General features: G+C 46.4%; 1 protein-coding gene across 1 annotated transcript in view; it reads right to left on the reverse strand.

Moving 5' to 3' along the window:
• GFRA1 (GDNF family receptor alpha 1) overlaps nt 1-16,301 on the reverse strand; it is a 193,098-nt gene that overhangs the window by 15,553 nt on the left and 161,244 nt on the right. Inside the window, exon 7 of the mRNA XM_090279561.1 lies at nt 12,102-12,283. Coding sequence (XP_090135687.1) covers nt 12,102-12,283 — 182 coding nt within the window. The remainder of the gene's footprint in view (nt 1-12,101; nt 12,284-16,301) is intronic.

Here is a 16,301-nt window from a genome sequence, read left to right on the forward strand (position 1 = left end):
AGTGACTTTCTACAGAGAATCATCTGACTCTAAATTACATTTCAAACCATCACTATGGCCCTGGCCCGGTGGCTGAATTGGTCAGAGCATCATCCCGTTCTCCAGAAAGTTGCGGGTTTGATTCATGTTCAAGGCAAATACCTAAGTTGTGGGTTTGACCCCCAGTCAGGGCTCAGATGGGAGGCAACCAATTGATGTTTCTCTCTCACATCAATGTTTCTTTCTTTCTCAAATCAGTAAAAACATGGAGATCCTAGATGGTGGAGGAGTAAGTGGAAGCTACACTAACCTCCTCCCAGGACCAGTCTAGATTTACAACTTAATTTTGGAGAAATCATCTGGAATAACCAACCAAACACTAGCTGGAGAGAAGTCTTATAACCACGGAGAGACAGAAAAGGCCGCTACATCACAATATGACCGGTAGGGAGTGTGGAGACGCAGAAGGACTGGCTGGGCTCCCACGGGTGGCAGCTGAAGGGACTGAGAAACAGCTCAGCAGCCGGGGGTTTTCCCTGAGAAGGGCAGGGTCTAAACCCGCAGCTGGGCTTCCCAGCCTACAGCCACAGTGTGGAAAGTAAAATAGTATCCAGCTGTGAAAAGCAAAAAGCCACAGGGTTTCTTGCTAGCCAGAGAGAAACAGCAGGAGAAAAAGAGCTCTTAAGTGGATCACATATGAAAATATTTTGGCCCCCACTTACCCTGGGCTCAAGCAGAGGGAAGGCAGAGAGGACTGGAGACACTTGGGGAGAGTTTGGCGTGGTGGCTTTGAGGGGAGAACTAGGGTAGCAGCCGACCAAGTCCCAGGGCTGACTCATCCCCAGTACTGCAGGCAGACTATACCCCTCCAAGTGGCGTCATCCTGAGGGGAAGCAAAAGCCCTGCCTACAGGAATTAAGCTGCCACACCCACAGTCCTGAAGCCTGACAGCTAATCACAGATTGAATAGATTAACAACTAAAGACGTCAGACAAAGGCAGCAGATCCCTGGAAGTCTCCAACAGGCTGCCTAGGACCAGACTGGTAGATGATCTGACGCCACCAGAGGCAGATCCAGGAAGTGCAGATCACTCTAAGAAGCACCAACAAACAATAGGTGTCACAAAAATGGGGAGACAGAGAAACAATCCCCCATTGAAAGGAAAGGTAGAATCCCCAGAAAGAGTGCTAAATGAAATAGAAGGGAGCAAACTATCAGATATGGAATTCAAAACATGGATTATGGAGAAGCTCAATGAGCTCAGCGGAAACTACAAAGAACTCCAGGGAAACTACAAGGAACTCCAGAAAAACTACAAGGAACTTACTGAGAATTACACCAGAATGAAAAAGGACATAGAAGCTATCAATAAGAGCCAGGAGGAAATGAGGAATATGATCTCTAAGTTGAAGAACACAGTAGAAGGAATTAAGAACAGGCTAGAGGAAGCAGAAGATCAGATCAGTGAGCTGGAGGACAACTTAGACAAAAACTCCCAGACAGTGCAACAAAATGAAAAAAGACTGAACAAGACTGAAGAGGCTCTAAGACAGCTGCAGGACAACATGAAACGTAATAATATCCATATCATAGGAATTCCAGAAGGAGAAGAAGAAGAGCAATGGATAGAAAACCTCTTTGAAAAACTAATGACAGAAAACTTCCCTAACATGAGGAGAGAAAGAGTCACGCAAGTCCAAGAAGCACAGAGGGTCCCAATGAAGATGAACCCCAACAGGCCCACTTCAAGACACACCATAATTAAAATGCCAACATTCAAAGACAAAGAGAGAATCCTAAAAGCAGCAAGAGAGAAACAACTAATAACATACAAGGGAGTTCCAATAAGGCTATCATCAGATTTCTCAGCAGAAATGGCAAAAAATATTCCAAGCAATGAAAAACAAAGGCCTACAACCAAGGATACTCTACCCAGCAAGGCTCTCATTCAAAATGGAAGGTGAAATAAGGAGTTTCCAAGACAAAAGAAGGCTAAGAGAATACATCTCCACCAAACCAGCATTGCAAGAGATGCTAAAGGGTCTGCTTTAAGAAGATGAAGAAACAGAGAGAGACAGAGAGGAACATGAGTACAAAGGGGGAAAATGACAATGAATAAGTACTTATCGGTACTGACATAAGAACAGACATATAGATCAATGGAACAGAATAGAGAGCCCAGAAGTAAACCCAGGTCTATATGGTGAACTAATATTTGACAAAGGGGGAAGGAACATAAAATGGAGTGAAAAGAGCCTCTTCAACAAATGGTGTTGGGAGAACTGGACAGGGACCTGCAAAAAAATGAAACTAGACCATGTGCAGCTTGAAGCAGCTAGAGGAGCTTGAGACCTTCACCCATTGTCCTTTATAAGATTATAAAGGGTCTTAATATCTGAGAAGGAGAGATTGTTATTTTTTATTATTAAAATAATTAATTAATCATTTATTTATTTAAAAAAGAAGAATATATGAAAGGCTGAAGCGGGAGAGCTTGTATGTACGAACCATGGGCATGAATTTTGGGGGGGATTGATGGGAGGGGGGTGCTGGGTGGAGGGTAGCAAAGGGTAAAAAATTGGAACTATTGTAACAATATAATCAATAAAATATACTTAAAAAATAAAATAAAATAACTGCATTGAAAAAAAAATCGGTAAAAACATATCCTCGGGTGAGGATTTAAAGAGAAAGCAAAACCATCACCCTGACACTTTTTGTCACTTTTTCTTAGCCACAACAAGTCTGTTCTATGGGGCTTTGCCCCATTGGCTACCAAGTTTAGAAAAGTCACTGGAAAAAACAGGACCCATAAAGCAATGCATAATTCAGCCTGGCCCTTCAGAGCATTTCTCTGTTACTGAAGGTGGGACAAAGGGGAGTGGGGATATCTAAGTGCCAAAAGTCCCATACACTCATAGAGCATAAAATGCTACATAGCAGCACCGTCTCTGAGCATGCTTTACATAGAGGATCACACTTCATCCTCAAAATGCCCAGGGGGCTCTATCACTGCCACCCCCATTTCATGGATGAGGAAACTGAGGCAGAGAGAATTAAGTAAGTTGCCCAAGGTTTCGCGGCTGGTAAGTGGTGAGGTGAGCATGCTCAAAATTTCAACTGCAGCTTCCTTAAGAGAAGTTTCAAAGTTTTTCCCAAGAAATAAAATCAGAATTTGACCACCTTTTGTTCCTGGTTCCTGGGAGATCACCGCTAAATCCTTGGAAGTTCTTGAGTGATTGGGGTGTCTTTGTTATTCAGAAGCCCTTTGGAGAAGACCCGGATTTAGTGAGGTGACTCAGGATGGGGGCTGTCTCTAGAAAGACCCACCATGACTCAAGGGTAGGGTCTCAGAGCCACATGAGCTCAGCCTGATCTCCTGACCTCCAGGGAGCAAAGAGGGGTAGGAGATTGCACTCAAGTGCTCAGTGAGCCAATGAGTCATGCTTTTATAATGAAATCTCAATTAAAACACTGACACTCACTGATGCTTCCTGGTTGGTGACCACATTGAATGTGCTGAGACGGGGGCTGGTGATACACCCTATTCTGTAGGGAATTATGTGGAAGAGGGAGGGTGCGTGGCTCTCCACTGGAGACCCTTCCAGAGCTCAGCCTAAGTATTTCTCCATTTGGCTAGTCCTGATCTGTAACCTTTAGAGTAAAACTATAATGAAAAGTATAGCACCTTCCCGAGGTCTGAGTTCTTAAACCTGGGGGAGGGGGGTGTGGGAACCCCTGAATGTGTAGCTGCTTAGCCAGAGTGCAGGTGGCCTGAGGACCCCCAAAAAGTGGCCAGCATCTGAAGTAAGGGCAGCCTGGCTGAGAACCGTGTCCTGAACCTGTGGGGTCTGTGCGAACTCCCAGGCCTGGCATCAGAATTGAGTTGTATTGCAGGACACCAGTCGGTGTGAAAATAGGCATCGTTACCTTTCTTTATGCTGCTTTATGAGCCAGTCTGGTACTTCAATCTGCCAGATGTTCCACAAGATTTTGGAGACTGATTTAATCTATATTGAATGAATAATGTTATCCAGAAACAAAAAAGGTAAAGTGCTCTGATTCAGGTAATACAGTGTGGATGTTAAAAACACATGGAGAGGAAAATGTTGCTTTTCTAGTTCCCCTCTCCTGATTAAGCCCCTCTGAGTCTCAGGTCTATGGTCCAAAACGATGGGAATTACAATAGCGCTGACCTCGCAAGGCTACTGTCAGCATTAAATGTGTCTATACATATATATATATACATATATATATGTGCGTATGTATGTATATAATGTACATATAATATATTATGGAATAGATGTGTAGAATATAATACAATGCATGTATACTGTACATATACATACACATGTATACCATGTGCTTAGATGAGTATTTGACTCATGAGAATTGCTATTATACACATTTGCTTTATTAATACCAGACTGTAAAAAGCAGAGGTAATGCAGGTTATCCAAGTAAATAGTTTGGGGATCTGTCATATGATTAGATGGTTCATAATGTTTCCCAAAGTGGGGTCTTGGGACCACTGGTGTATAGGACATTAGTTAGGTGGCACAGAAACATTTTTACTGTTTTAAATTTAATATTTATGTAAAGAGCTAGCGCACGGACTCACATGCATCTCACAAATGTTATTAACAGTACATCTAGTCAGTGAGCTGGAGGAGAGACACTAAGCAAATGGGGGAGCTGGGGGAATGCAGATATGGGCCGGACTGCCAAAGCTGGGTCTTGGAGATGAAGAGGCGGGGCTAGTTCTCAGACATCATCTTCTCTGCAACTAAGAGTGGTTTCTGTTTACAATTGTGTCCCCTCTTCCCAATGTCAGCACTGATTAGAGAGACATGGCGACAGCCCCTGGCAGACAGTCCCATTCTGACTGTACCCAGGCTGGACCCAGATCTGACGGCCTCTGTCACTGCTCCAAGTGACAACTCCAAGCTGATTGATCATTAGGATGTCGCTCCCAGAAGACTCCTTCTGAGCACAGAGAGATGTATTTGGGGGCAGTGCTAACCCCTCACACCTGGCCCTTCGTTCATTGCCTTTTGGTTTCCTTCCTTCTTAGCCTGGTGTCCAAGGACCCTTACCCCACCCTGTCCTCTCCGTCCTTGGTCTACAGTGACCACATCTTAGAACCAGCGGGATATCACTTGGTTCAAATGCTTCTTACAAATTAAGGAAGCAAAATCCTAAGGCGCTCCATGTCCGTTCCCTCCTTGGTCCCCAGCCCCTGGGAACAGCCCTTTCTTTACAGAGCCAGTGTCCAGGGTCAAAGATCTACCGTATCTCTTCGATCAGGATAAGGATGGCGGCCACTGACCAAGTGCAGTGGGCTGGCCAGTCCCGCTGGGACCTTTGCATACGGGCACTCGTTCTCTTATCCTTACAACAAACCTAAGAGGTAGGTTTTACAGCAGACATCCAGAGAGGGTAAGAAACCTGCCCTAGGTCACACAGCAATAGGAAGTGAGCTGGGATCTTCACTCAGGTCCAGCTAACTCCCAAGTTTCTTCCCTTCTCCTAAAGGCAATTCCTAGGCTGTCAACCACAGGTGCAAAAGAAAGCTCTAAGGGGGTGCCCACAGTGTAGGTCTGCCTGCTGGTAGGGGTGGCATGAGTACACAGCATGAGTGTCCCCAGGCCAGGGGTCTGGTTTAGAAATAAACACTTCCCCCTTCCCTTCCAGCTTTCTGCCCACCCATCAGTCACCCCGGGCAAAATCACCACCCCAGCCCTGCATCAGGCACCCGTTCTCCAGTGGAAGATTAACGGGGCACCAAAGCACCCCACGGCTCTGCTAGCATAAATTGCAAGAAAAACATTTAGAATATTGATTAAGTGCTTCATGCTAGAAGATTTAAATTTACCTCCTGTATTTCCAGGATTAGCTGACATAATGGGGTCAGTCTGCTGGCACAAATGATTTACAGAACACCCATTGGCAACTTTCCTTTTAAAGCCCAACACTTAAAATTTTCATTTGGTCACAGTCAGTGGAGTCCTGGGTATTGAGCAGGTTTGGATAATCGCCCCCCTGTCACACCCAGGCTTTTGGGGTTTGGCCCAGAGAAGACTTTCAAAATCATTTCTGGTCTGGTATGTCCCTATCCGGTACACATGGGCTTTGTTTAGGTCTCCTGAGACATGGGGAGGGACAGGGGTGATGTTTTTCCATGATGCAAAGTCTTATTTCAGATAGAGATTATTTTCAATATTCAAATGCAGTATTCTAATATTCAACATTCAAATTCAATACTCAAATACTCTATGTAGGAGTTAACTAGATTACAAGCAGGTATTAAAGATGGGAAAAGCCCCCCTGCCCTTGCCACACCTCCTACCAGTCTGTAAACCAGGTACTATAGCCTACCAGTGCCCAGCTCATCTCTACAAGCTCCAAACTGTACTCAGGGAAGAGAAGGGACTGGAGTGCGGCTTTCCTGGGAGGCCCGGGAGGTGTAGATTTAACTGAAATTCAGTGGATATTGCAGGTCGTCCTCTGCTGCAACAAAGAACCCCACCCCGTGGCCCACAGAGGGGCATCAATGTCCCAGCTGTGGGACCCCTGACCACCAGCGTAGATGACACGCTCCTTGAGGGAGAAGGGTCAGCTGGCCTCTGCGTTGTCGATGTTAGCAGTAAGCATTCTTGCAAAGGCTCTCCATTGGGAGTCTGCTCACATCTTTTATGACTGAGAAAGCTGCCTTAAAAGTCCCGTTAGGATGGAGGGGGGGCACGGCACTGAACTTGAGATCTACAGCTGCTGGGCCCTCCATACCTCACCCAACAGATATATTTTATTTGGCTCCCCCAAACAAAGAGACAGATAAAAGAACTGACTTTGAATATGGCCTGCACTGTTCACCAGAGCTTCCACACATTGCCCATAACTCTTCTCAATCCGTCCTGCCAGCTTTGGCTCCGAGTGTGGGCTCTGATCTATTAGACTCTCTCCTTGCAATCACCTACCACACCTCTTTTGAGGAAAGCAGCAGAGGCCATTAAACTTCTCAGTGGTCCCCAACCTTAGTCCCAAGCCTGTATTTTTCAGTCTCTATAATCCTATTTGACCATGGAAATCAGGGGCCCACAAATGCTACTTTGAGAGGTCTTCACCTAAGCCACCAGAGTTAAGCGGTGGAAGTGATGACAAATAGAGATTTTGCCAATACTTACACCTCCCAAAGATATTTGCTTTAAATAAGTGACAAGTACAATCCATATACTTTACATATCCTGAGCTTTTTCCAGCTACTTGATCACTCAAGTGCACAGAAGACAAAATAATTGGTAGACTTTTAAAATATTTCTTTGTTTCTCATGTGATCATTGTTGACCGAGTCAAAGAGATGTGCCAACAATAGGATCGTCTGTGTCATGCTTGTCACTAAAAAGACTGCCAATTAATCCCAACATGGGAGCTTGGCAGGTTACCCAAAACCTGATATTTTAGTTCCTCAGGGAGCCAGCGCTTGGACATTTCCGTGACATTTTATACTAATCAATCAACTTTCCTTTTTGAAAGCTGAACCTTTCATAGAAACTACAGATGAGTCTTATACGCACCACGCCCGAGGCCACCATTTCCCCAAACAGAACTCTGTTTGGTTTGTTGATAATTACACTTCGAAGCTGACTTTTGAAAATGTTTATTCTTATTTCTTCCCTTCCAAGAGGGAAATCTATCTTAAATGTTAAGACAGAAACTTAAGTCCCCGAGAGTGTTCTCATATTATTGTATATTTTAAAATATTACAAGAAGGTGCTTCTCAAGGGAAGTGAACTTTATAGCTGCCAAAGACAGTTGACTTTCTCCAAATCGGTTATCAATGGGTCCCAAGCTGGTTTAAGTCAGTTCTATTCGGAGTAATGACATGTGCAGCCAGGACAAACACCATTCTAAGATATTACTAGGATCCCCTGGCAAATGGTGGCTTATCTGGAGACAGCCGGGCAGGCAAAGGAAGGGCAGATGGGGAGAATGAGTCTCCTGGGGGCATTATGCCAAAGCAAGTGTCCTGACTCAGTGCCAGGGACCACGTTCTCAGGGGCTGAGGCCTGTCTATCATCACTTGCTCATCCCCGATGGATCCTCTGGCCTCCAGTGATTCTTTCGACCGTTCTCCATCTGAGTCACGCTAAAGAGATCATCAAGCTGCAAAAGGCTTTACTGGCAAACTTTCAGTCCTCCCCCTGCACCCTGTCTCTGAGAACTACAGCAGGAAGCAATCCCGCCCAGATATGAGCTTTGTGTCGGCCTATCATCTGCGTCGCCATTTTCAAGCAGAACTGGGCACACGGCTCACTCAACACCAGCCTCTTCCTCTGCATCTTTTCTCCCCTCTTCAGCTTTATTGAGTTATAATTGACGAATAAAACTTGTATATATGTAAGGCATACGATGTGATGTCTTGCCATATGTAAACATTGTGAAAGGTTTCCCACAATCGAGCTAATTAACACATAGGTACCATGGCGGTGAGCTGTTTGGGAACACTTAAGATCTACTATCGTAGCAAATTTTAACTATGCAATACTGTCCATTGGATTCCCCAGGACGTATTCATCCTGCGTAACTGAAACTCTGCCCCCTTGCCCAACATCTCCCCGTTTCCCTCCCCTACCCAGCCCCTCGTAACCACAATTCTACTCTCTGCTTCTCAGAGCTCTGCCTTTTTAGATCCCACATGAACCTGGAGGACATTATGAGCGAAATAAGCCAGACACAGAGACAAATGCTGCATGACCTTCTCTTCTATTTTTTACTTCCATCTCTCTGTCCATTCCTAATTCAAAGACAGAGCCCAGGTTGTCCAAGGTCATGGAACAAGGCAAAAGTTCATGACCTTGAAACAAGGCAGATGTACCCTGGCTGTGGAGCCAGAAATGCCGGCCCTGTCAGGGAACTGCCATGTGAACTCAGTCAAGTCACTGGCCTTTCCCTGCCTCGGTTGCCTCATTTGTAAAAGGGAAGGGTGTCTGTCATACCTGGCTCACAGGCTGCTGTAGGAAGGAAAGGGCACAAAGCAGGTGAAATGTTTCAAAAAAAAAAAAAAATGACATACACCATACACCTGCCGGTGCTAACTCACACCAGTTTTCCCTAGCATAATACCCAGCCCCATGCGAGGTCTATACCGCCATCTGTTTACTATGGGGAATCAGACATTGCACGTCACATTTGGAAGGTCCCGCCCCAAGCACTGTGCCATGGCCTGCTTTAGTCCTCCCAACTCTAGCAGCTGGGCCGTCCTCTGGTTTCACAGATGAGGAAGCTGAGGCGTGGGGAGGTCCCGATGTCGCAGAGGACAAGAGCCCGGGCCTGAACTCAGCCTTAGCTGCCAAACCCCTGCCCTCACCCCTGCCTCGCATGTGCAAAAAAGCAGAAATCACCTTAGGCTGAAGGGTGAGGTTTTGTGGACTCTGAAGCGCTCCCGGCAAGGGACATGCTGTTTAGCTGTGAGAGATGTGGACTCTGTGAGTGTGTCACTGGGGAGACAGCGGTGACCATCACCTCACTGCTCGGGAGGGCACGCCTCCATTTCCCCTCTGCCGAGAACTTAAATGGCAGCCCTGACAGAAACACCATGCCTTCATTTTACTCTGCTCCCTATTTATGAGGCCCAGTTCCCACCGTTAACACATGAGAAGGAAAGGCTCTATTTCTTGGGAATAGAGCTCATGTAGCCTCTGACGTTGCCAAGGCAACGCTGCAGCGCACTGAGTCCTCCGTGCAGGGAGGGGTGACCAGGCAGGTCTGTGTTGGAGGCAACATATTGAGTGGCCCAGCCATGCACGGGGTCACGGGAAGCAGAAGTCAGGCTCTGGGTGGGGTGAGGAGCGTGTAGATAGGGGAAAGAACACCTGCTTATGGCTGACAGGCCCCCCCTCCTACTCACGGGAAAACTAAATTTGTGGTTTTCCAATAATAACTGTGCTTCTGCAATGGCATCTATGCACTTAATCTGACCTTCCAAAAATGTTGACGGGCTGCATCTGGCCTACTAGTTGTAAGGTCACCGAGGTCCGAATTTGTTTGCAATGCCCATCTTCACGAAGTTCCTGAAGCGCAAAGGAGCTTAACAAACAGGCTGAAGGCTGCCTCTGAGGTCGTGCTCTGTGCCCTGAGACCTGTGCCGAAAAGACCCCGGTTTTGCTACAGCAGGGTGCACCTCTTCGGCTGGTCAGGAGCACCTCTGGGCCACTGTTAGCACTTAACGGTGACAGGGCCCTATCTCTCCCCTGCCCACTTGTCTTTGCTGACGCTGGGATCTGAGCAAACCCAACAAGAACAAAAGGCAGAGCTCCGAGGAAGCAGGATGCTGAGCGCCAGCCAGAGCTGAAGAAGAGACTCTGCCTCTGAAAAGCTGTGTCTGGTTCCAGACCCACCTCCCATGGGCTGGGGCACTTTGTGCAGGTAAGTCACTTCCCTGCCCTGAACTTCAGGCCCCTGCTGCAGGATGCCATAGCACCCACCCCCCAAGCCACTGCCAAGCTTCCTCCCAGCCCGGCATTTTCTGCACAGTGCCTTGGAGATGGCCATGTTCAAGAAGTGCCTTAGAAGCAGGAAGGACATCTGGCTGACCTGAGGCTGTGTGGCTGAGGGTTTGTACTGGGGTGTGGAGACCCAGGAGGACAGATGACAGAGACCGAAGTGCAGATAAGTAGCGTGGAGGGTACCCAAGAAGAGGGGAGATGCGGTAGTGAGAGACGATATCAAGCTAATCAGAAGTGGAAAAAGTTGGGGGGGGGGGGGGACTGGGACAACTGTAATAGAACAACAGGAAAAAAAAGAAATTAAAAACAAAAACAAACAAACAAAAAAACCAGCATGGTACAGCATAGAGCCCTGAAATAAACCCATACCTTAAAAAATAAAGAAAAAAGAAAAACTGCCCCAACGCCTTCTAGAAAGGGAGCAAAGTGCGTGTGGATCAAGATGGTAACTGGCCAAAGAAGGCTCTGGTAAGTGTTCTGGTGGGACTGATCCTTAGCGGGGAGAGAAGGGATGATGTGCTCCAGCGACAAGTGCGAAGTGTGACAAGTGTGACAGCACAGTGCTCAGCAAACATCCCCTCCCACGACAAGACAGGAGGCAGAAGTCACCAGGTCAGCACTGCCCCACAATACAGGAAGAGCCAGGAAAGGGACATAAGGCCCCTGGGTCCCAGCGCTGGTACTGCGACTCACCAGCTCTGCAGACTCGAGCAAAAGTGTGACCTTGCTGAGCCCCCATGTCCTCAAATGAAAAAAACAAGGCTGACAGGACATTCATAATAGCATCTCTCCTGCAGCCGCCAGGAGGGTAACATCCAAGGAGGTAAAGTGTGCAAAACCACTTGGCAAACATATACACACATAATGCCTTGCCAAGCAGCTGGATACTCATGACTATGGAAAGAACCATTAGGAGGCAGAACAAACACCCTGCTTTGATAAAAGTCAAGAATCGGCTATTAGTATGGGGTGGTCTTGCCCTTGGAGATCTGCGTTAACCCCAAAGACATCTCTGGGCCATGATGCCCGGACTGTGCTCCCAGGAGGGGTTTGCAGGGCATTTCCTCACAGCTCCTCCCACTGTGGAAGAGCCTTTCCTTTTGCTTCCTGAAGAACAACCCCTACGGGACTCTACATTTGAGCTATGGCTTCATCAGTAACACTGTCTCTGGTTCACGTGTAGATACAGTTAAATCATTCCCAAGCAATGGGGACAAAGACAAAAGCTCTTTTCAAGATGCTGCTGCTTTGTAGGGAACACAGAATAAGCACAATAAAAAAAAAAAAAAAAAGAGCCAATCTAGCTTGACCACCCTACAAAGAAAATCCTTAAGGACCTATGGGCCAGGCCCCACCCCATTATTACAGGTGAAGACACCAGGGGCAGAGAGATAACCCAAGAGCCTTGATGAAAGCCTTACCCCTTGTAAATAGCAGTTGGTTCCAAAGCCCACCTTTCCCTCCACTCTGTGTCATGTCCCAATCTCCACTCATCATGGTGAAAATGCACCTTTCGGCTCCAAAGCTGGGCATCATCTGCCATTTACCTCTGAAGAAAATGAGTCTGTGTCCTGCCAGAAGCGAGCTCCGACAGGGAGTTCGGCCGCCGCCCTTACCTGCAAATTTGCACAAGGTGGTAAAACATGAGTGGGGATTTCATTCTCAGACCCTGCTGGCCCCAGAGGTTGGTTCTTGACCCGAAAGGCGGTGGTGGTGGTGGCAGTGGTGGTCTGAGCTGGGAGGGCTGGCTGCCACACGGTGACATCGGAGCCATTGCCAAAAGCTTGAATTGCATTTTCTGCAGTAAAACAGGAGGAAATCCAATTTCAAAGTCAAGCAGCAAATGTACCAGACAAGCTACATAAAGCCAGAGAGGCGCACTAGAAACTCTGACTATAGTGCTGGACTTTTCTGGCCAAAACCCATCTAACTGTCTACATGTGTGGAGAGCCAGCCATGCAGTCAGATGTTCAAAAATCAATTCATTCATTAAACACAGGGCTGAACACTTGGATTCTCCAACTGCAACCCTGATTGTGTCCCTCTTTATGCGCCAGGTCATTGCCTTGACATACTCATCTGTTGAGCCCTTTGAAGTCCAGCCTTGGACCTGTCATTGGGGATCACAACTACCGCCCCATCTTCCTAGAAGACCTTTGTGCTCTGTCAAAATTCTATACTAAAAGCAAACTCATTAGCGCCTTTTTTTTTTTAAAGTATAACATCCCTAATTATGAGACTAATGTGACTTAGTGACATTCACATTAATTTTTCAGGCAGTAAAATCACACAACAAAAAAAAATGTGATTCAGTAGCACAGAACACCTACTATGAGGCAGACATTGCTCACAGGACAATTGCAACCAGTTTCTTTAAAGGCAAGATCTCCCCAAACCTCCGTCCTAGTCTGGTGAAAATTTAAGTATTATTTTATCCCTTTCTGCTCCCGGTCTTCTAAACAAAATCTGCATAATTAGGTAGGAGCAGCCCTGCTTATATGAAAAGTTTGAAATGTAAAATTTTAAAAGCTTATTACAAGTTCATGGGATTAGATTGTTTGTATGGCAAGAGTAAATTGGTTGTGTCGTTCCCCTCCCCCAAATGAATAAAAAACAGTTTAATCAGGTCTTTGGGGATTTGGCCTGGATTTAGGAATTTCTTTATTTCATATTCATTGTATAAGAAATCAAACTCTTCCATTTGGGACCTGAATGTGCAAATTGTTAATATACGACTCTTAGCTGGCATTTTTCGATATACAAGACAGAGTAATTTAGGCTTAATGGTCCTCTTAGAAGTGACATTTTGTTCTAAAATTGTTATCCTTTAACTTCAGAAAATGGGGAACTTGTTTTCTAAGGACTTTACATTTTTAAGGCTGTAAGAAACAGCTTCAAATTAATACACACGCACTTCAGGCTTTTAGCCTCGTTACATGACCCGATAGGTGGGTGAGACGTAGTGAAAGGTATATGGGGGACTCGTTTCCTTGAATGACCCAGAGCAGTGACAACAAAAGAACAACAAAACTTTCCTTTTCCTTCTTAAGACACGTACAGTCAAGAGACCCTCTGCCATTCATTGAAACTACCTGTGCTTCTCAACGTGTCTGCATGTGGGGAGGGTGTTCACTTGCTTGTTCAGTCATTCAAATATCAACGGAACATCTGCTATGTGCTGGGCACTGCTTTGCACTGGGGATGCTGCCATGAACCATGACAGCAATGAAGGACCAAAGTCCCTGCCCCTGGGGAGGTCACATTCCGGTTGGGGGTATAGAAATAAAATGTATAGTACATTAGGCAGTGAGAAATGCTTGGAGAAAGTGGAAGCAGGTGGGGAATGGGGAGCCCTGGGTGGGAATGGGAGCTGCAGTTTAGAGGAAGTCATCTGGGGAAAGGAAGGTGACATCTAAGGAAAGACTCAAGTGACAGTAACAGTCACCTCCACCTTATCTCATTATTTGTTCTTTCTTGCCCTGACATCTGCCCTGCCCCTTTGGTGTAAAAATCACTGCTTGCCCCCAAATAACCATAAGTAAACCATAGATTGGAGTGGGGTTCGTGACAGGGGAGTCTGGGGGAGGGTTGGTTAATTTGAAGAGAGCAGAATCAGGCTATTGCATTTGGGCTGGAATTTACAAATTCCAATTCCTTCTACCCTAGGGCCTTTGCCAGAGACTGAATCTATAGCACTGTGTCTTAGGTTTTCTGTGCTCCTTCTAAACAAAGTATAAATGGGATAACTGTAAAAAATTCTGGCTGGCTTTGGTCCCTGTTGAAGACCAAATGCATTTATTTTTATTGAAAAGTCATTAGCAATAAGATATTAGACTATTCTCCCTTTCACCAAAATATTATTAAGCAGGGACAACTTTAGTTTCTCTCTAAAGGAGTTTTACAGCCAGCATGAATGTCTTTTCTCATGCTGACGTCTATTGCCATTGCTTTATCTTCATTAAATCTTATATTCCACCAGGAGAGCACACGGGATATGAAAAAGAGGATATATAATAAATACATTTTCTTTTAAAAAGTCAGGATCAAACAAGAGGCCCATAGTATGCCCAATGTCTTGGCAAATGGCTCCATACTCAAGACTAGTTTTGTGGGTTGGGATTTCTTTTAAGTATCCAAAGGCTTGTTTTACTTTTAACAATTTGGTTATAGCCACTTGACTCAAGTACCTAGCGAGCAAGTCATTTAGATTTGTCTTTTCAACAAAGGACACAATGAGGAGGTTTTAGAAAAGCAATACTGAAAAGCTTTTCCAATGTGGACACAGCAAGTTGTTAGTTCATTCTTTAGAAATTAGCCACCATACAGCAGGGCTCTCAGAGGGGTGGCTGAACCCTGACTCCTAGAAATTTGGTCCACACCTGCCACTAGGAAGTTAGACCTGGTCCCTGATGTTCAGGTATATGTTCTTGTCCAACGGGCCCTTCCACAGCAGGCATGACAAAAAATCCTCAGGGGGCAGGGGGCCGCAGAAGAAGGAATTCAGGCTTAGGATCCTGCCTTTGGCATGGACGGTCTATGAAGACCACGCATTCATTCAACTGTGAAATGGAGATATTAATACCTCCATCTCCTAGGGTTCTTGTGCAGATCACAGTAAATCGTCGGCAGCCGTCCGTCTCGAGAGACGATGGTGTAGCTTCTTAAGAGTCTATCTGCACCGCCGAGAATGGCTGTGCAGTCCGACTCGGGAGTGACACGGTATCTGTCTCCTCCCGTGTTGAATCGACATCTTGCGATGACGCTGGAGTGTCCTCTCCAGTGAAGCTGAAGCTACAGAGCCTGGGCATGGTGATATGGAGGGTCTGCTGTTGCCCATGCAGCAGACCCCCCCCTCTCTTCACAGCTGAAGGGTCCAAGGGAAACACGGAGTCAATACAGCTTGGCTTCAGGTGCGCCGCAGGAGTTGCCGGTGTTGACTACAACGTCAAACCGCCTTAGGGACTCTGGCTCCGGATTTTCTGTCGGGGTTTACTCCCTTAGCCTTTCCCCTGAAGAGGTATGCCGCAAGGCAGCGGAGGTTTTTTGGAGTCAGAGTTTTCCTTCTCTGATGTGCCCTGACTGGAAGATCGAACCAGCGACACTTAGCTCGCAGGCCGACGCTCAATCCACTGAGCCAAACCAGCCAGGGCTTTAGATCACAGTAAATGAGATGGTGTATATATTAGACTTGGTATGGAGTGAACTGAAGGTACCCAGAAAATCACAGCGGCTGCCACAAAATGTGAAGGAGGTACTCAGGCATCTCAGCCAACTCGTCACCTGGAGTACACACACTTCCATGGATGGAAGGGAGACCAGGCACAGTGTTTTTGAAGTTCATCTGATGAATGTTGTTCACACCTGTATGTTTCTCTCTATCTCTCCCTTTTTGGGAAACATGTTTCCCACTTGCTTAAAAGATACTGCAGTAATAAGCGGGACTAGTTCCAAGCAGGGGCCCTCTCCCCACCCAGAGCTCATCTCCGCCTCCGGAGACAACTGACCGTCCTGAGAGGCTCCTGCTGCACAGCCAGCTTCTCCCACTCGAGAACTGCTGCTTCTCCTCTGAGCTGACCCTGAACATCATGGAGACTACTGATGTTCACTTCCGATTTTTCTCAGAGAGCCCTTAGGGGCCTACCCCCACCTGATTTGTTGGCACGTCTCACATTGTATATTGCACTCAGGTTTTAAAAACATTTGGAACAGATATGGCGCCGGTTGCCAAGATCAAGATTTCATCTGTGGGTAGAAGTGTTCCTTCCCACAAAAAAGACCCTCGGCTATTGGAATCTCTTGCTCTCTTGAGCTTTTGG

The sequence above is a fragment of the Furipterus horrens genome, unplaced genomic scaffold, assembly GCF_987537825.1.
Source record: "Furipterus horrens unplaced genomic scaffold, mFurHor1.1.pri manual_scaffold_5, whole genome shotgun sequence".
Taxonomy (NCBI): domain Eukaryota; kingdom Metazoa; phylum Chordata; class Mammalia; order Chiroptera; family Furipteridae; genus Furipterus; species Furipterus horrens.